Source organism: Typopeltis vanoorti, chromosome 23 (assembly GCF_054136105.1).
Source record: "Typopeltis vanoorti isolate ZY-2024b chromosome 23, IOZ_Tvanoo_1.0, whole genome shotgun sequence".
NCBI classification, from domain to species: Eukaryota; Metazoa; Arthropoda; class Arachnida; order Uropygi; family Thelyphonidae; genus Typopeltis; species Typopeltis vanoorti.
This window is the reverse complement of record NC_143571.1, coordinates 40,988,883-41,011,181: the sequence shown is the minus strand read 5'-3', so window position 1 is coordinate 41,011,181 and position 22,299 is coordinate 40,988,883. Positions and strand designations below refer to the sequence as shown.

The 22,299-nt window shown below is 36.2% G+C and overlaps 1 protein-coding gene across 2 annotated transcripts in view; it reads left to right on the top strand.

Annotated features, from left to right (window-relative positions):
• Positions 1-6,184, top strand: part of LOC150093796 (uncharacterized) — a 544,781-nt gene extending 538,597 nt beyond the window's left edge. For both annotated transcript variants that reach the window (XM_090413179.1, XM_090413180.1), the window contains exon 25: positions 5,238-6,184. In XM_090413179.1, coding sequence (XP_090269305.1) covers positions 5,238-5,365 — 128 coding nt within the window. In that variant the 3' untranslated portion in view covers positions 5,366-6,184. The remainder of the gene's footprint in view (positions 1-5,237) is intronic.
• The last annotated feature ends 16,115 nt before the right edge of the window (positions 6,185-22,299 follow it).

Here is a 22,299-nt window from a genome sequence, read left to right as displayed (position 1 = left end):
GTTATGACCTTGGTTAACACAGTTCCAGAAGTTTTCCATTTATATTAACATTCAAAGGACTATGATATGTAGATAGATAGATCTAGTCACAAAAGGTCATAAGACCTATAGCAGATTAATGGGCAAGATGAGAAGAAGGGAAGTATCTGTTCACATTTTTTTTAGCTGAAGGTTCTACTCTTCACTGCCTCCTCTTTCATTCCATCTACTTCTTTTCTTTGGAACGAAATTCCCTACTCTGCCTTTCCTGAAGAATACAACCTTCAGCTAAAAAAAAAATATGAACAGATACTTCCCTTCTTATTATTAGCAGTTGCTCTTGTTCTAATGATTTTGAAGACAAGTGAAGGAACAATACTGGCCATTTAATCAAAATACTGTCTATGATGGTATCTGTAGAAGAGGCACAATCAGAAACTGAAGAGAAGAAACCCAAGAGAGAGGGATTATTAATTAGCTAGACTGCCCTCTTTTGAATAGAATTGAACTACCTTAAAGAGAATTTTAGTGCACCACACCAAATATAGGAGCAATATTCTATGGGAAAAAGTACACCAATTTTTTTGGTATCTGCAGAAGCTATAGTTGAAATGTGTTTGTCCCAAGAAAGATCGGAGGTGTAGTAGGTCTGTCTAGTGGTTGAGCTATGAAAATTGTAGCTCGCATCGTCGAGCAGCAAAAAAAAAAAAAAAAAACACCTAACTTAGCCCTTATAATACTTATATCGCGACTTTGTAGAGCTTCTGCCAGATATGATGATTCCTGTAGGATATCAATCATTAATGCTAGATTTTTTAAAAATTCCAAATTGAGAAGTCGGTTTAAAAAGCCCTTATATTTATCGTTCAATGCAAAATGCTTGCATAAAGCTGGATAATTTCTCCACAAAGCAAGAACCGTTCGTAAACTGCAAGCTGCCCATTGTGGTCCAAACACATGGCCGATCTTTAAAATTTTGATATCAAGGCCTTTTGCAATCGTATTTAACTCTAGTTGATTTTTTGGTGATTGATGATAAAAAGCATATGATTTATCCATAAATATTTCAAAATGATTTATTTCTTTAATGTTTTTTATCGAATCGTATAATGCTAAGTGTAAACGATGAGCGCAATGCTAAATCAAACGTTGGGAAATTTTTGGAGAAGTTTGATTGCAACACCTGATTTGTTTCCTAACATTACACTAGCTCCATCAGAACAAAAGGCAATGAAATGATTTTTTATATAGTTATCAGAAAATCCATATGAATTTAAAGTAGCAATTATAGTAGCATATATATATATTCCACGGTGATATTTTCTAGTTCTACAAGATTATTAAACAAGACGAACAAGGGGCTCGCAAATTTGAGAAAAATTTAACAAAAGGCTCGCGCGAGCCCCTTAGCAAAGGAGGAATGGAGTGTACCATCATCAGCAAAGCTATGGATTGAATTGGAAGTGCATGAGAGCAGGTCATTTATATACAAGAAGAAGTGAGTGGATGAAAGAATGGAACCATGGGGGTACTCCTGCATTAGTGGAAAATCTAAGGAGAGGAAACCATCTACCATGATGTATAGTGAGTGACCATTGAGAAAGTTGGCAATCCAGTTGCAGAATGATAAAGGCAGACCATAAGATTACAGTTTGCTAAGTAGGCCCCTGTGCCAAACCCGATCGATTACCTTTAAAATGTTGAGGGTGACCATGTGAGTTTCTCCAAATTTTTCCATGGCTTGAATCCAGAGGTGGGTAGCGAAAGCTACAAGATTAGCTTTAGATTGTGAGTGGTAGAATCCATGCTGCTGGTCACTGATTAGTTGGTAGGTCTCTAGGTGGTTCAAGAGTTCGTTGTTAATGACCCTCTCCAAAATTTTAGAGAGAACAGAAGTAAAAGCAATTAGACAGTAGTTCATTGGTTGTCTTTTATTACCTTTCTTTGGGATGGGCTGAATGCGAACCTATTTCCATGTTGTAGGATAAGATGCCAGTTGAATAGGATAGACTGAAGAGTCTATCCTAAGTGATACAGGATAGTTGTTAGTTCTAGGGCACAAGTTTTTAATACAGTAGGTGGAATACCATCAGGACAAAATGCCATGTTTTTGTGCTGGTTATTAAGAATTCTGCAGGTTTCTTTCTAGTGGAAGACTATGATTGACATTAGAGAGCAGTTCTTGGCAGAGTGGATAGAACTTTGCCCAAGTCATCAGTGCAGGCAAATATTAGTGATGCCAGTAAGTTGGTTTTGTCTTTAGGTGAGGTGACTACATGGATGTGAGAGTGGTGGAAATCTAGATGGGCAAAAGTTGAAACCAGTGGCCTTGGCAAGGAACCAGAAGGAGTGATTGCTATTTGGATAGGAGGCGAGTTTACAGCATTTTGTCCTTTCTAGGTCTGACTTTGATTTGGTTATGATTCTTTTACAGCTGCCTCTGTATAGTCTGAGTGAGCAGCTGGAGTTTTGGTCTTGGGCAATTCATGGTATGCAGAGGTTATTTTTCTTTTACTGTGTTTGCACACTTTAGATGGTGGCTGTGAATTTTGAGTGGAATAAGGGATGAAGTCTTTATTCCCTGTGAGGATGATTTCTGTTATTCAGTCTGATCTGATCAGAAGAACTGAAACAGTTTTTTTTTTTTTTTGGACCATGTGAAGAGGAATAGAAATCATGGAGGTTGTTTCATTTACTGCCCTTCTAGTGCCAAAGGACATGAGACTGAGAATTATTGGGTGTTTTTAAGTATTGAACTTAAAAGTAATAAAATTATATTTATATTAATTTATTTATTTATCTATATTTATAATTATATAGTTTATCATTACATATTTGGTTTAATCCTTTATTCAAGTGTAAGCAAACAAAGTTTACACCTGAAATATTTTCAGGACTGGGGCAACTCATGTAAAGGTGGTATTGTAATATTTTCTTATTCTTACTTATTATATATTCTACTTTTTTATTATTAACGTTGTATTCGCATGCAGTCGCACTACAATTCTAGGCTGCCAATTAATTTAATAATCGTGTGCAAAGTAAGGAAGACAAAGGGATTGCCTTTGGGTAGCACCAATTCCTTTGTTTCATTCCTGGTCCTAATCCCTTTTCGGATTTAGGGAAAATTTATATTATGCTGCGCCACCCTAAATCGTAGACAAGAGAATAACTCAAAAATCAGAGAATTAACACTCAGAATAGTACACTATTATATAACACCTAGACAATTTCGTTAAGTACTTAAATCATACAACAACTAAATTTCAATTGCAGTCGTAGCCACCTTTATGTTTTACCTCCCGCCTTGGTTCTGACTTTTATGAGTGGTGCAGTAGGAACAAAATCAGGCAAGTCGTTAGATTAATACAAAAGAAAGACATTTAATTATCAAATCATATATTTTACAGGTAACAACAATTACTGGCATAGAATCACAACTATCCTTGAGAATAAGATCAATTAATTAAATGATGTAAGCTCTCTCTTAACATTTTACAACATGCCTCAAAATCTCAATTGAATCTAGATTACAGCTTCAATTAATAGCTAAACATTCACTCAGTAAGCAACATTCCTAAAGGCTATTGAATTAACAGATTGTGTACACCTTACGGTATTAACATATTCCTATGCAATCCTTTTTCTTAGAACATAAGGTTCTCCATTCTCACTTTGCATAAGCTCTAGAATCCTTTCATTTAACGAAACATGAATAACTGAAAGTTCTTTGCGCGAACAATAATTATCCCTTTTAGCACATTTACATTACCAGGGACTGTAGAAATACTTGGCCTTCTCCACACTTGTCTCGGGAGTGCTTCCGTCTCATTGACCATGCTCCTACTCGATTTCATCCAAAAGAATCAACTGGTGGGCTCAGGCACAGCTCGCCTCCTCTGAAGTAAATAACTCTAGCTTGCCACTATTGGGTCAAGTGGCTCGGCATGACTTGTCGATCTGCGCTGTCCCTTCTGCAGGATCGGAATCTGTGCTCCGCTGAACTACTGCTTGACCGGTGGGCTGCCCATAGACATCTCCACGTGCTCCTACGACCTCCGTGGGATCTCCCAAACTTGATGACCACTCGAATGAAGGGGAAAAAAAGCCACGAGCTGACGCTGCCATGCTCTATATATATATCTGAGGCGCGATGTTTACCTTCTTATGTCACGTTCTTTCTCCTTTGTCCATGGCATGTCACTTCTCCTTTGCATCCAGTGCCGCTGTCTCTCCTAGGGTACTTCGTGGGAAACTTCTATGCGCAATTCCTCTCTGGTGTATGCGATGCGATGCCTTAGGTCTTTACTTCTTAATCCAATTATCTTATTCGCTCCATGACACAAATATTTACACAAAGTTCACATAATTTTAACTTCTGGAAATTTTACAATGAATAACTGTAACATAATGTATAGAGAAAAATACTTACATTATGAATGTTGTTGGTTGTTTACAATCGGTTTCACAGTTTCTGATATACAAATATTAGCTCTGTGAATATTGTTGCTTGTTAAATCTGAATGAAATACTTATGGATTAAAATTTCTTTCGTTCAGAATTTAACAGTATATGTTCTGCTCACCTGCCTTAGTATCCCATAATGCAAAGCACATATCCTTATGGGTATAATGCTATGCATTGTGGAAAGGATCAGAACTTATATCAACTTTACCATGAGTTGCCCCAGTCCTGAAAACATTGCAGGCTCAAACTTTGTTTGCTTACGCTTGGATAAAGGATTAAACCAAATATGTAACTGTTAGCATAGCAAGTGAAAAAACTTCCATTAACTATCTCTAATCCAGAGAATTTTAATAATAAGGTGTTGACACCTTTTGGCAACTGGTATATGGTGATACTACTTTTACATTACTTCCACCTTAGCATCACCATCTCTGGGTCTAGCTCCCACTGACGAGGCCTCAATAAAGGTCGAAACCGGTCTTGGTAGTGATCCTTTCCATAATGCATAGCATTATACATACCCATAAGGATATGTGCTTTGCATTATGGGATACTAAGGCATGTGATCAGAAGTTATACCACCTTTACCACGAGTTGCCCCAGTCCTGAAAATATTTCAGGTGCAAACTTTGTTTGTTTACACTTGGATAAAGGATTAAACCAAATATGTAATTGTTAGCATAGCCAAGTGAAAAAACTTCCATCAGTTATATAGTTTATTGTTTTTATTTTAATAAAGCTAAATAAGATATAAATAAGATAGACATTTAGAATATTATCTTTTATTTCAGAAGCACTTTCCTGTACAGTTGATGATGTTTATGATCACTTACAATACAATCGACCATCTACGGATATGAAGCCGCATTACCATAGGATGGATGGAACAATCACTAAAATTCATAAATCTAAACCATGAAAATGAAGTCACTAGTTTTTTTGTTGTTTTTTTAGCAACAACATCCCATCTTGTGGAACATGATGGTAACATTCTTGTGTTTGTGTTTACATGTAAATGTGCAAATGCATGAATCCTGAAAACCCTTATATAGGAGTGGTAAAAAGTTGACATGTGTGTATGTTGTATATTTCCTATATGAGAACTTGGATTATGCCACCTTCCACCATAGTCATAGAAACCAAATGCAAAAGTGAAGGTCTTCCTAGTTCATTGCATAATGTGGACAGCTTTCAGTATCCGGATATAACTGAAAGCACTACTGGAAAATTTTGTAGATTACTTTTGAATTTTAAGATTTTATTTGGGATTGTACATTTTTGCAATTTTCTTTTATTATTCATGTTCTTGATGGTATTAATTATAGCAGGAATCAGCAGCTTTTTTTCATTTGTGGCAGTTTAAAACTTCAGTTTAGGACTTGGAAGATAAAATTAAACTTAGTTAATGACATTAATCAAAGTGCAAATAATGGACATATGCATTTATATTAAACACCTATAATAACGTGTGCAGCCATCATTCACATTTTAAACACATCATGTATAATTAGATTTTGGGGGATTTATATATTATATATATATACATATATATATATATTAAGGCATTTATTTTTATAATTGATATTGAACTTGTTGACAGAGTGTATACATAGACGATTCTTGTTGTATGTTTTACGTAGACTTGTACAGAAAGAGTTTGAGATTGCGTTTTTAAGTCAATCAAAATATTGTAGATAAATAAATGATGTATAAAATAAATTTATCCTCAAAAACTGTTCATTTTTAAATATTATTATTATTATTATTCAGGTATCTCTGAAGGCTTATTGTAAGAGGCCCACTTTATCTGTTATTTACACATTATACTTATCATATCTCTCCTTAAACTTACAAAAAAAAAAATTAGGCTTCATGTTCTTGTTTGGCCACAGTCTTACATTATTCTTGGGGTGATGATTCCTTGTCTCTCGTTCCCCTCTTGTCATGTATTGAAAAGTTTCTTCTGCATTTATTCTTAACTTCTGTGTTTCTGGCATATTCCTCTCTCTTTTGCATGTCATTATGGTTTGCATCTCACAAGCCCTCAGTCAATCTCCATAGGGAAATTTCCCTGTGAGAATATTTTACCCACATTTTTCTCTCTGTAATAATTTAATTCAAGTTAATCATTTATATTTTGCTATTAACGTCTTAATCTATGTGGCTAGCATTATAGCAAAAAATACAGCTTTGCAAACAGAAATGGCAATTTATTTGATTATCCCAGCAGCTGTACTGTTTTTTTTTTTTGTGTGTGTGTATTAAAAATGACTAACTTTTTCCTACTGCGAAATTAATTTCAGTGAAATGTAACCAGTGATATAGTTTGTTAATATATTATCGTTAGCTTTTTTCTTTGTGTGTGTTTATGTGTTTTATATTAATATTTGTACAGATTCAATCATCTAGAACAGAATGGATACAACTTGTCCATTTACAAAAAAAAACATGTTTTGAGTCCTTTTTCTTTGTTCCTCAAAGTTTATATTCCTTATGATGATGAAATGAGACACTAAATTTGGAAAAGGCAGTTCATGGGTGGCTTTTGAATGCCCAAAGATGAAATGAAACAAATTAAATCTAAATTACATACAAAACATGACAAAAAAATGTTAGGAATTTATTTTCAGTTTTTGTACTGTTATAATAATTTAATCATTTTTACACACCAAAATTAGTATCTTACTGTACTTTTTCACGATCAACAAACCATAAATACAGATTCTTATTATACTTGTTGGCTAGGTTGGCTGATCAGTGTATCTGCTCTCCAACCAGCAGGTTGTGGGTTGGAGAGTAGATCCTGCCATGGGCATGGATGTTTGTCTTTAGGTGGGAGATGAACTCCATCTCTCAGTGTGAGACCAACACTCAACTTATTGAAAGCTGAAGCAACTTGAAAAAGTTCCATGTTTGGTCTCTAGAGTAGAGTTTCTGGACTATTTTAAAATTAATACAAATGGGGGGGGGGTCCTTAGCCTACCCACAGTATAAGTGTGCTATAGGTTTTCAAACACTTTTTTGTGGGTGGATGCCACATAAAAATAAATGCTCAGTGTTTCAAATACTTGTCAAAAAGTAAAAATCTGATTCTTAGAATTTCTTTTGTCATTTGTGTTGCTAACATCAAATTTCCTCACAACTATATTTTCAACATTTTTTTATTAGTATGCTTACATAAACCTATCCAGACTTATAGAAATTGCTTTATAATTTTCACATTTTATATTTCCCTTATTTATGAATTGATGTGATTAGAACTCTACTCCAGGCATCCGGGATTCGACCTTGTGATCAAGTCTTCTAATTGCAAAGTATCCTCATTGTAAAGCATTTATACTCCTCTGTTTTTGATAGCATATTCTACCTCAAGTATTGATTTGTACTTGTCTTCAGTATTTTACTACTATTCTATCACTTCTCTTCATCTAATTTCTGCTGTTTAACCTAAAGAGGTGTACAGGATATTATGATAGTACTACATAATGAAGTTGGCATCATTGTTAACTTCCTATCAACAGTTTCCCTCCAAATTAGCTATCATTTGTCAGGTCTTGTATTTTTATTTTCCTCCTAAGTCTTTTTTATAGCATCAAACACTTATTTTGCTAGCTTTTTTCTCCCATTCTGTGAAAGTAGTAACAATGCTACTTTAGATTACCTCTGCTCGCATGTCCTTGAATGCTAAGAACGATATCAGAAAGGAATATGGTGGTTCCTATTTGATATCTTCATTTTGAACATTATTCCATCAATAATACCATCTGTTCATCCCTTAATTCACATATTTGTAGTCTCTAGTCTTTGATAAGCTATTTTATATACTGCTAATATATAGCTCGGAGCTAATTTCTCTCTTATTCCATATAAATTTATTCAGTATGGCTTCCCATCATACCAGTTTTGCTTGTCATGATGTCTATTTTCATGTTTAACGTGGCCATATTCATTGAATATATGCCTAAATAGCTGAAATATTTCCTTGTTTGTAGTTCCTCCATCCAGGATGCTCTGATGTTGTTCATGTTCACATCTATTGTCATGATTTTCTTTTGTTGTTGTTGTTGATTTTCATACCAGGTTAGCTACAGCATTTTTTTTTTCTTTTTTTAACAACTGAATAGTTGAGTTAAAGAATCTGAAATTCCTTCGGGACACTTTAACTAAATTGTACTTGATTCATTTTGGAGTTTGTATCATTTGTTATCTCATTTAACCAGTTTTTCAAAATAATTATTCCAGATACCCAAAACATGCTTCTGTTTTTAAATCACCTATATGATCTTCGATTTCTTTTTTCTTACTATTTCCATCATTTAGCTTTCTTAGTCACCTGCAATATTTATATATATTATCATAATCAGTTTCTTGATACATACACTAGGGAATCGTGTTCAGAATACTGTGACAGTACTACATGATTCTTCTTCTTCCTGTAGCTTTAAAACCCAAATTTGAATCTTGGTCTCCAGATTTGTTGCCTCTAACATTCTCTATCCAGGATCCTACTTCTTCTGTTTGGACATTGCATATGATGTTACTCTCCTGACTAATGGTATCAATTCATCCACCTGTAAAGACTCTGTCTTTTTTCCTTTTGCCCCTTCGAGTAATTTCTCCTCATAATCTTATGTTGCCTTCCTTCTTTACCATGCTGGTCACCTTTCTTGCCTAATTCTTGTACTGTTCATGAGTAAGCTGATCTCCCTATATACCTCTGCAATTCCTCCCTTTCTTGCAGTCAAGCTTAATAATACTATTTATCCATCAAACTCCTACCCGATTTACCCTCCTGACCTTGGGTATGCAGTGAGATATTTCTTCCTTCAGTGATCTCCCTCCCCATGCACTGCAAACATCCTTCCCTTGTATATCTTTATGCCATGGTACTGCTTCAAGCTGCCTCCTAAGTTTGTCATACTCGCCTTATAATTACGCATATACCACTTAACTTGCATTTCTACATTTTGCTATCACTCAAGTCAAGACTACATGATCACTTTCCAAAAGATAGACACCTTAGTTATGGATAGGTCTTCTGACAGTATAACAAGCTCTCATGCTCACAAGTCCCATCTGTCACATTCTACTTCAAGTAATTATCTCTCGATAAGTATATAAATTTCATTTCCTTCCTGATATGTGATCTTTCCTGTAATAATTACTTGATTTGCTCTCTTTGTTCTAATTTGCTGATGCATCTTCATGTGGAAGATGCTGATCAATATCAATTTTATAGTTTGCCCGTTAACCTTGATCTCACACCAGATTGACTAAAAAAAAAAAAAACTGCCATCTGCTCCACTGACTCCTAATCTTGTTGGCCACAATTTATCTGCTATCATCAGCAGTACCCTATCCCTCCTGAAAATACTAAATTCATCACATTTTATCCTTGTAACTGTCATTTGTTGTTAGCCAAGACTCACTAATGCTTATAACTCTTGGCAAGATTGAATTAACTAATGCCAAAAATCTCTTCCCTCTTATTCCTAATGCTTCTAGTATTTGTATATAGAAACTGTAGCATCCTCTTAGCCCCCACCACTGCCACCTTTTGTATTCTGAACTGACTATTCCATTCAGTATTGTTGCCTGATGTTCATTCATTCATGTTCATTTGCTTAATTGGCACCTTCCTACACACACACACTCATCTGCATCCTCCCTAATTGCTTTAGTTTTCCTGACTATGCTTCCCCAATGTCCCAAGTAAACAAAGCTCTTCCCAGACACAACTCTGAACCCATTTACAGGGTGTTCGGGATAAATTTGACATATTTATAATTAATTATATTTTTCCGTAAGTTACATGTATTAACACACACTTCTCTTCATTTAAAAGTTTGGACCCTTCTTCATTCATATACAAGATGTCAGAAAGGATGGATAGCTGGAACCCACCTGAATCATGGAAGAGAATAACTTGTATCATGATGATTCGTGCCCGCCATCAAAATAAGGATATTACGACTGCTGCCCAATGCTCCCTGAATACAGTAAAAACAATCAGGCATGAACTAGAGACTTGCAATGGTGACTACGAGGATGTAGCAAGAAGAAAGATCCCTAGCAGACGATCTGATTGCGTTCGTACAGCAGAATTCCTCGCAAATCTGCAGGAACAGGTGTTGAAGAACCCTGGCATTGGAATTCGGGCTTTGTTCGTGGAGTTGCTAACTGTAGTCAAGCTCTGGATAACAAGGGTAGCCAATGGTAGGCCGTATGTATGGCAGCAGGATTCGGCCCCTTGCCACACCTCTGGGAAAAGTCAAAAATGGTTGTCTGAAAATTTCTACGACTTCACCAGTCCAAATGTTTGGCCTCCAAACTCCCCAGACCTTAACCCCATGGATTATTTTGTATGGGGCGCAGTTGAAAAAGACACCAATCGCACTTCCAGTAATACAAAAGCCCAGTTAATGGATAAAATTAAAACAGTTTTTGCGGCCCTTCCCAGGGAGACTGTAGCATCAGCTTGTTCGAGGTTCCGAAGCAGAATTGAAGCTGTGATCGATGCTAATGGTGGTTATTTTGAGTAAATCTTGTTGATAGTATTGTAATTAACTCTGCCTGTAATGTTTTTTTGTCAATTCATTAAATTTAATAGATACAAAGAAGATTTTCTTTTTCCTTACGAAACTGTCAAATTTATCCCGAACACCCTGTAAGTGTAGTTCATTTGCAGTACAAATTTACCATCCATCAAGCTCAGGCCATGGATCCACAAACTTTCTGCACAACCTCCATATTGATTCGTTAGCTATCATCACTCTCTCCTTCTCAGTTCGCCTCTATCATAGCATGGCAGCAGACTCACAACCTTCACCGTCACTCATCTTTTTTGTTTCTTCCAACAACTCTTTAACACCCTCCCTCATACAATATTTCTCACCTCTGAGGTCATTGGTTCCAGTCAAAACAATCAATTCTTTCACTTTCCTTTCTGCATTCTGACAGTATTACTTATTATTAATTCTAATACAAGGGAAACAATATTTTGTAACGCTTTCATGAAGAACACCCATAATCACAGAATCACCATAAATAATTATTACCATATGCTTATTCTTACAATTTTAGTTTTCGCTTCAGATCTGTTGTTTTTTTTTTTCTGTTTTCAGTTCGACTGATCTCTTGCCTTTTTTGCAGCCTTTCAATCTCGCACATTGTCCTGTGGACTCATGCAAGTGCACAATTTCTTTGTTCAGGTCTTCTATGGTCTCCTGACCTTCTACCACCATGCTTTCAGTATTAATTATCACCGTTATTTATACTTTCCGGTCTTGTATCAATGCTCTCTATTCTACTATCACTTGTTCTCTCTCTATATCCACTTTCCAAACATTCAATTGCACGCTCTCTGCAGTTTCACTCTCCTTCCACAAATCTTTCAACTTTCGTGCCGAGCACATTTCACAAATTTTACACTGCACAAATTTAGCTCACCCAACTAAGACAACTCACCCGCCACTGTTCTTTAAAAATAATTTAAGGAAATATAATGTTTTACTTACCTCTAAATAACCCAGTCTATCTCAGGCACTTAATAAACAATAAATTCACTTAGTATTTTTAGTAAAAATTTGAAAACATCTCTTGTCTTTCTGAAGCGTTACAGATCAACTATGTTCCCCAGATATCCACGAACCAAACTATAATGTTCAAGAATGTCTGAACATTGTTTACGATCAAGTCCCTAATTTTTATTTATTTTATTTTTTTTTTTTTTCAGTAGGTGACTGTGGCGATTGTTTCATTGATGATAATGCTACTGTCCATTACTGTAATCTGCTCTAGAGTTCAAATATGGAAATTTTCAAGCCACTTCAATCCTGCATTAAGCTGAGCAGTAGTGTTATCACCCTGTGTGAGATGAAATTCATCCATCTGCGAAGGACATTCAAAAAATCCATGTCAGAATGGAGACAGTCTGTTAGTCAGAGAGCGAGTATGCTAACTACTCACCAATTAATGAAGGCTGTTCTTGCCCCATATGTCACCAGATTATTCATCATTGCAGGCCTATGTGGAAACTATTGATTTCTGCAAAGAACTGGGAAGTACATCTACAGCTGTGTCAGGAACACTGACTGGATACTAGGAAATTCAGGTGGTCCAACGAGTCATGGTACACCTTCACCAATGGCAGGTAGAGCTTGGCAGGAGCCCATGAAGCAACGAACCCAAGCTTACCTTGTAAACATAACTCTCTAGAAGTGGTATCATTGTGGAGCATGTTCTGCTGGTATAGAATGGGTCCCCTGATATGGTGAAAGGACAGGTGTCCTCCATGGCAGATTAAATAGTAGCTTATTAATAGACAGTTTACTATAACCATTCTTCCGAAAGGTTGTAAGAAGGAACAGTAATTCTTTGGTGATCTCTTTTTCTTCTTCACTGAAGAGGGAGCGAGTCCATTCAACTAACATAGAAATGCTGCCAAGCTTTTGGGGCAAATAATGATGTGATTGCACGTGAAGGTATCTCTAGTGGAATGTGTAGGTTTTCAGTAAATAGAGATCTTCAGTTTTTCTGACACGTGTAAGTTTGACATCCATGAATGGGAGACCATTAACTTCCAACTCAGAGGTAAATTGTATTTTTGGGTATTGATTGTTGAGATGGTTAAGGAATTCCTTTAAGGAGTCTGGTCCATGGTCAATATACCTTTTCCACAATCTTGGCTTTAACGGGAAGGAATTCATTGCTTTTTCTTCAAGGGATTCTAAATGTAAATTTGCTGATATAGGAGAATTTAATGGGTTACCCATGGCTATGATAAAGTTCTGTTTGTAAATATTTTTAAAAAAGGAAATAGCCAGAATTTGAATAACTGGATCCAACTCCTGGATTATACAATAAAATAGCTTCTAAATTACTTTTAGCTGCATTAATTGTGACTAAATGTGATGTGCAAGGAACATAAAATGTAAATGGATTTATGTTTTAACGTCTTTGAATTCCATTATTTGCCATGCAGATTGGTGGCATTGCCAGAGCGGTGTCAAAGCTCTGGCCTTCCACATCATCTACATTTATAGTCAGACTGTACAATTCTGCAGTTATTCTATTACTTAGTCCTGATTTATCAAATATTTCGCAAGCTATTCACACAATCTATTAACAAACAAAGCGCTCACAACTGACTTTGGCAACCCATTCCATTCATTCACAACTCTTCAAGCAAGAAATCTACTTGTCACTCCCCTATCAACCACACCTTGACTTGACTTCCATGGATGACCTCTTGTCTTCCCTATCTAGCCAAGTGATGAAACATTCTCCAGCATCCATCCTATAAAAAGTAACTTTAATGTTTTTAATATCCATTCATTTTTGCCTGTCAGTCAACTTCTATTGACATACACCCTCAAGCTCTTTTCATAGAGAACATTCTACAGACAACTCTCACCATCTTGGTCACTTACCTCTGAATCCTCACCACCACTTAATTATACCCAGACTTGTTCACAGCAGTCCAGATGTCAATGTATCAAGGCCTTATAAAATGAAATGACAACTTCTTTATCTCTACTTTTTAGTGTATTCTTCAATAGCCTAGTTAGCAATATGATCTCTAAACTCTCTGTCTATCCCCCTTTCCAAATCCTTAGCTTCATCTATATGCTGTAGTACAGTTCCAACAATGTGATACACAGCTTGTAATCGATTTATACCAAAATGGGGACTGAAGCCCATTATCTTTTGCATATCATACCAGCAACCTCTTTCAATCACAAGTTCTCCATCATTGATTAACTATCAATCTACACAATTTTGCATCATTGGCAAATAACTGAACATTTCTCTTCATATTATTTCCTATGTTCTGAACTGCATTTAAATGGATTCAGAGTTGTGTCTGGGAAGAGCTTTATTTACTTAGGACATTGTGGAAGCACAGTCAGGAAAACTAAAGCAATTAGGGAGGGTGTAGATGAGTGTGTGAAGGTGCCCATTAAGCAAATGAATATGAACAAAAAATCCTGAATATAGTCTCAGGCAACAATATCAAATAGGATAGTCAGTTCAGAATACAAAAGGTGGTGGTGGGAGGGCTAAGGGGGGGGTGCTACAGTTTCTGTATACAAATACTAGAAGCATTAGGAATAAGAAGGAAGAGATTTTGGCATTGGTTAATTCAATCTTGCCAAGAGTTATAGGCATTAGTGAGACTTGGCTAACAGCAAATTGACAGGTACAGGGATAGAATGTGATGGATTTAGTATTTTCAGGGAGAATAGAGTAGATGGGAGAGGAGGTGGGGGGAGATACTGCTGATGATAGCAAATCAGTTGTAGCCAACAAGATTAGGAGTCAATGGGGCAAATGACAGGTTTTTTTAAGTCAGTGTGGTGTAAAATTGAGGTCAACAGGCAAACTATAAAATTGATTGTTGCTGTAGGCCAGGGATCATGTGGAATATGCATCCGTAGATTAGAACATAGGACAATGAGAGCAAGTCAAGTAATTATTACAGGAAAGATCACATATCAGGAAAGAAATGAAATTTATACACTTACTGAGAGATTGAAGCAGAATGGGACTTCGGAGTATGAGAGCTTGTTATACTGTCAGAAGAGATGTCCATAACTAATGTGACTACCTCCAATTGGGCAAAGTGATCATGTAATCTTGACTTGGGTGATAGCAAAATGTAGAAATGCAAGTTAAGTGGTATATTTGTAATTATAAGGTGAGTATGGCAAACTTAGGAGACTGCTTGAAGCAGTACCATGGCATAAAGATATACAAGGGAAGGATGTTTGCAGTGCATGGGGGGGGGAATCACTGAAGGAAGAAATATCTCACTGTATACCCAAAGTCAGGAGGGTAAATCGGGTAGGAGTTGGATGGATAAATAGTATTATTAAGCTTGACTGCAAGAAAGGGAGAAATTGTGGAGGGTATATAAGGAGATCAACTTACTCATGAACATTACAAGAATTAGGCAAGAAAGGTGACCAGCATAGTAAAGAAGGAAGGCAACATAAGATTATGAGGAGAAATTGGTTGAAGGGGCAAAAGGAAATCCTAAAGACTTTTAGGAGGAAGGATAACTTTAATGAGTGCAGATGGTAGAGAGGTAACAGAGGCAGACAAAATTGTTGAACTACTGAGTGACCATTTTACAAGGGTATATCATCCAAGTGAAGTTATTGTTATGGGAGAGGTAATGGGGACTAATGTGAGAACAGAGGCTGATAAATTAGACTTAGGATTGAAGAATCTCACTGCAAATACAGCTGTGGAATTTAATGGGATATCTGCTCGCAATGTAAAGGTAACTGGTGATGTCTTTGACTAGGCTGTTTAATTGAAGTTCTGAGATTTGACAATGTTCCAAGAGAGAGAGTGGAAGGAGGGCAAATAATTCCATTGCATAAAGGAGAATGTCTGTGGTAGCAAATTATAGACCAATCGTTATTTCAGGAGTGGTTGGAAAAGTTGGTCTAAAAAGAGAATTCAGAATGTGTGTATAAGAATATAATATTCTGTGAGGGACAGTATGGCTTTGTAGATTAAGGGTATGTCATCCAAGTGAAGTTACTGTTATGGGAGAGACAATGGGGACTTACCTTATTAATAATTCAGTGGTCAAGCTATTATAAAAATCTAGAGATTTTTATAATAGCTTGACTGCTGAATTGAATAAATGGAATGATTCCACTGGATTTGCAAAGGCATTTGACAGAATAATGCAAATCTTATGCAAATTAGAACAAATGGGGATGAATATGACACTGGTGACTTGTGCATCGAAAGGTTCTGTGCTATAGCTGTTACTGCTTAATTTGTACATAAATGATATGGGAAATAATTTGAAATGACAGATTTAATTGTTTACTGATGATGCAAAGTCTTTCTTTCATTTTGGTCTTTCAGCAGCTTACTTTAAGCTGCTGAAAGACCAAAATGCTTATCATAAAACTTCTTACACTCCATCACACAATTTTGTCTTGCACCTAACATAGCCCTCATTATCTCAACACTTAATCTAGATTTCTCCTTTGACCACATTGATAACATAACAGAAAATATTCTCTCAACAGATGCGTTACTTCCTGGAAGACAAAGAATAAACTCTACAATATTACAAAAGTCTTGAAAGTCTAGGCATTTTTTGCTCATTTCAAAAAAAAATCTGTACCCGTCTATTAGATACAGGAATGTTTTCTTTATTCTACGTATCCATCTGCCTCATAATTATAGATTTTATGAGGGTCCACTGATCTACAAACGATTATAGGTTATGAATAATTTATGATTGACCAATATTAAAGTATATTTATAGGTTTTTTTTTTATTATTAAAAATGGGACTGTCCCATTCAAAACGGTACGTATGGTCAGCATATATTTAGGTGCCTATACAATAATGATGGGAAAAAAAAAAAATTAGCTCATCCAGAATATTAATATACTATATTACAAGTTATCATAAATAAGAGTCATATGGGGGAAAAAATACAGCTTGCTTACAGCTTCTCCAGGGTAAATTTATAAGTGAAGTGCATAAGAGCTGTTTCATATAAGTAATTGAAAAAACATGGAGACCTTGAATGGTAGCATGAGTTATCCATTTCCTAGCATGAAGATGATTAGAATTAGTTCTTGATTCTTGTTGAGCAAGTCTTAAAAAATGGATACTTTTATGTGACAAAAGAGAAAGCCTTCCTTCTATCTTGCAGTCAATGTCACGAAGCGTATAGGAAGAGTGATAAGCTAAACCTGATCTTTCTTTGCTATTAGCAGCCTGTGTAGCTTAATTGAAGTGCCGTTTGTACTAGACTGCCCGAAGAAAGCGTCATGAATTCGATTCTAATCGCTGACTAGAGGAACTTTTTCTAAGCCTTTTTTCAACTGTTAGTTGATCGTAGTTCTGTTAACTCAAGAAAACTGACCGTACAACCCACACCATTTCAAACATTAAAAAATATTCTGTAAGGGTTAATGGACCATGAGATGTTAGTTGTCTCTTCACTGCATGCTGCTTAAATTAGTGAAGAGACAGCTAACATCTGATTGAGTGGGTAGTTTAAATCTCCACTAGTAGACAACCTCCAAAAGTTAGGGCTAAAATGGTCTTGCCAACTCATGAGAGAAAAAAATTCATCAGCTGATTTTTTTTTCTTTCCTATTATGAATCATATCTCTCACACGTTCCTTTTTTGTTTTCCTTATCTTGAAACCTTATCCTATGTAAGATCACAAGAAGGGGGGAATTCTGTAAACCCCACTACATTTGTAGAAGCGACTATTGTGTTTCAGAGAATAGAGGCTACCTGATGAGGTTTAAATGTTCACTTATCATATTAGATTTGAGGAGATTGGCAGTTTTAGTTGAGATTGCTGAAATTAGGGATTGAAACAGAGTCTGTGGTGTATATCAACATTTGGTTGTGTGGCAGGATGGGAGAATAGTATTTTTTGACTGTTTTCCTTGAATATCCATAGCGAATGGCTTTAGCATGACTGTAATTGATAAGGCACTGACAAATGTCTCTGGCAACCAATTCCATTCATTCACCATTCTCCATGCGAAAAATCTAGTTCTTACCTTCCAGTAACTGCACTCTTACTCAGTTTCCAAGGATAGCCTCTTGTTAAGCTGACCATACATATCGTTTTGAACGGGACAGTACTGTTTTTTTTTTTTTTTTTCATATTTCCCGGCCGTCCTGTCATTTTAATAAAAATATCAAATTGTCTCGTTTTAATAAAAACTATAAATATACTTTAATATTGGTCAATCATAAATTATTATTCATAACCTATAATCGTATATCAATATCATGGGTATCAGAAATTTGTATAACCATGGAGTCGCATTGTTAAATACTAAATATCGATATCTGCAGTGATTTATTCAGAGAAAATTTTTTTAAAAAAAGTACATGTTGGCAACACTTGCGTGTTTCATACGCAGCATCTGTAGCGTTTTTGTTTTGCCTGTATTATGTCTGTAATTTTGTTTCCTTATTAGAGTACGTATTTAAGTATGATCCAAGTTGATCCAGTCTTCTCTATATCCGTCTACCTTAATTTTATACTGGCTGCGCCATTGTAGCGTTTTTTACTTATTGTTATTTGTCGTATATATTGTTCTTTATCTCTCTATCTTATATCTTAATATCTTGGCTACCATATATAACTTGGGTTGACCCCTAGGAATATTTCTTCTTCAGAAACTGGCAAATTTATATTTTAACTGCACCATTCAGCTTCCTATAACAAGAATCTAATTCAGTCTCAGGGAAATATTCCTAGGTTTTAGGCATATACATTAATCTAAATTCACATGCGAGTATATAGATCCTGGTTCCTTGCAATCGTGACCTAAGATCTAATCTCTGTTATATGATTTTCTAAACTCTTTCACGCTATTTGGTTCGGATTTTATAAGTGGTAGGTTGACACCTCGAATTCAGGCAAAACTCAGTTTCAAGTAACAAAATATGTTTATTAATGCTAAATGACAGGTACATTAAATGTTGTATCAAGTTATCAAAACTTCTGAATTTCTAGCTAAATTAATGTCTTATGCTTATCTATATAATCTGTTCAATACTAATCTGACTTTCTCACATAAACTGACATGCAAAATCATGTAATACTAATGGATAATTTAAACAATGTTACACTCAAGTTGAGTTCCTTCATTCACATTTTCTTTAGATAGACACTTCTCAAATCATTTCTCTCTTAGTTAAGTTTACTCAGTTAACAAAGGGTTTTCACTAATTCAATCATATACAGGGTGTTCGGGATAAATTTGACATATTTATAATTAATTATATTTTTCCATAAGTTACATGTATTAACACACACTTCTCTTCATTTAAAAGTTTGGACCCTTCTTCATTCATATACAAGATGTCAGAAAGGATGGATAGCTGGAACCCACCTGAATCATGGAAGAGAATAACTTGTATCATGATGATTCGTGCCCGCCATCAAAATAAGGATATTACGACTGCTGCCCAATGCTCCCTGAATACAGTAAAAACAATCAGGCATGAACTAGAGACTTGCAATGGTGACTACGAGGATGTAGCAAGAAGAAAGATCCCTAGCAGACGATCTGATTGCGTTCGTACAGCAGAATTCCTCGCAAATCTGCAGGAACAGGTGTTGAAGAACCCTGGCATTGGAATTCGGGCTTTGTTCGTGGAGTTGCTAACTGTAGTCAAGCTCTGGATAACAAGGGTAGCCAATGGTAGGCCGTATGTATGGCAGCAGGATTCGGCCCCTTGCCACACCTCTGGGAAAAGTCAAAAATGGTTGTCTGAAAATTTCTACGACTTCACCAGTCCAAATGTTTGGCCTCCAAACTCCCCAGACCTTAACCCCATGGATTATTTTGTATGGGGCGCAGTTGAAAAAGACACCAATCGCACTTCCAGTAATACAAAAGCCCAGTTAATGGATAAAATTAAAACAGTTTTTGCGGCCCTTCCCAGGGAGACTGTAGCATCAGCTTGTTCGAGGTTCCGAAGCAGAATTGAAGCTGTGATCGATGCTAATGGTGGTTATTTTGAGTAAATCTTGTTGATAGTATTGTAATTAACTCTGCCTGTAATGTTTTTTTGTCAATTCATTAAATTTAATAGATACAAAGAAGATTTTCTTTTTCCTTACGAAACTGTCAAATTTATCCCGAACACCCTGTACTTCTTAGAGATTTATGATATACAATTCTTTGTCTAATAGAATTAGCTGTATTAGTTACTCTATCCTATCAAAGTTCTCTAAAATGTCCTCAGTCTTGCTTTATCAAAACACAAATTCTACCTGCAAACAATCTCAAGATATAAAATAAAAGAATCTTTACTTTATCAAGTCCCTCCGAAGGTCTATTAGCTGCCACATGTTGCTCGAGTCATCCTTCATCTTTTGACTGAGTTGTTTCGTTCTCTGCTTACTGGACACAAATCAAGAAACGGCTGTTGCTACGAGCCTTCTCCGCTCGCTCGGGTGGATCATTCAGCTTTTGGCACCATTCTGCTGTTGATTCTCGTACGGATCTCTGCGGAATACCTCTCAGCGCAGGTCATGAATACGGCTGGCTGTCATCGACATTGCATCCTCGGCTTGTCCTATCTCTGATCACTCATCGAGCGTCCTCGATCTCCAAAATCCCTGAAGAAAACATGAAAAAAGCCCTGTGCTTGGTGCGTATCGTCTTAAATATTCTTTCTCAGTGCCCTCTTTTCTGTATTGTTTTTTGCACAATTCATAGTTTACATCGCCCTTAGGTTGATGATCTTGCTATTAGGTGTTGTTTCCGAGGAAAAGTGCTTACGTCAGCCTTCCCCGTAAGCTATAGCCTTCGGCTTTATGATAGGTACTTGCGGCTTGGATGTGACCGTTGATCCTATTAGTAATTTCTTACCTGGCGACTTATGATTTTATGATAGCTTAGTAATACATAAATTAAGCCATTATTCCTTTACATGAAATGCTAGACATTATTCTTGATTTTTTTTTGCTTTCTGTTTTACAAAATTTAAATTCCAATATTTTACACATTCTGATATAAACTTTCACATACAACAACTTAGGTGTTTCTCACCTTCTGTTGGTAAGCAGGTATTATGCAAATTTCTTTCTAATTTTGTAAAGCTTACATGTTAGATCCTGAATGAATAACTGAATGGAGAACAAGAAGTTCTTCATTCAGTATCTAACAAAAGTCCTCTCTTTAATGAAAAAAAAATTTTATTTTAAGAAAATTTTTTCTTAAGAGGTGTCACCCCTTTCATTTTCTTCGCCTTCCTCAGTTCTCTGGTATTTGACCCTTCCATTCTGCATTTGAAAACTCTGTATGTGTGCTATTTCTCATGGTTGTTCCTTGCTTTCTCCCTCTCAGGTATTTTCCATGCAAGTTGTTATCCCCTCTTTTCTGTACTATTGGTCCCTTTTCAACCCTCTATAGGCTTTCTTCTCCTGTTGAAACAAGCCACCCTGCTAGCATAATTACAGGAAAAACTGTACTTAGATAGGATTAATCCTTTGAAATGACTTCCTAAGTGTGGAGAGGAACATTTTGGCAAGATTAGAAAGTTGTGCCAGACACACATGCCAAATACTGGTAAATTGATCTTTAGTCTCACAGACCTCATAGCTCGGGTGACTGAGGAGGATATTCCCCGCAGTTTGATGGATTTCTTTAAAATTTTTATCCTCCGTTCCATATAAGGTTCTGAGTTCCTGAAGCAAGATCCTGATATGATTGAGGCCTGTGAGCCAGTATCAATTAGTGCTGTAAGTTTTCTTCCACATAGCTTTCAATCGTTTCAAGGTTGTTTTTGACCCCTTCTTTCTCCCCCCCCCCTCTTGCTTACTGCAAACATGAGATTCAGCCTCAGCAAAGTTTCGATTATTCTTGCCTTGTCTGCTGAAACGGTTTCTGGCAATGTGCCTCAGTTTACTGCATTTGTAACATCTTGGGAGTTCACAAAGATAACCCCTAACATTCTCTCTGTCCGAGAACATAGGAGGTTAGCTGTTGCACTTGGTGGATAATTCTGAGTCTTTCCATTATAGAGTCCATCCTTTTAAGCAGTGGTTCTTGCATCTTTTCAAATTCCTTTTTAATCAGGATGGTGGGAGCTTTCTGTGTTGTTCATGGAGCCTGACTATAGTCGGTTAAGGACCATATGGAAGAGTTCCATTACTGGCTGTTGCATTCTCTCAACCTCTTGCTTAACCATGGAACGGATTTTGCTTTGATCGGATATTTATGTTGAGCTCTCACAAACTGACTTAGCTCTACTCTCCTCACTCCGTTTTTGTGCTTTCTGTTTCTCACTCATTTCCTTATCTCCCTTTGTAGTGCTTATGTTTC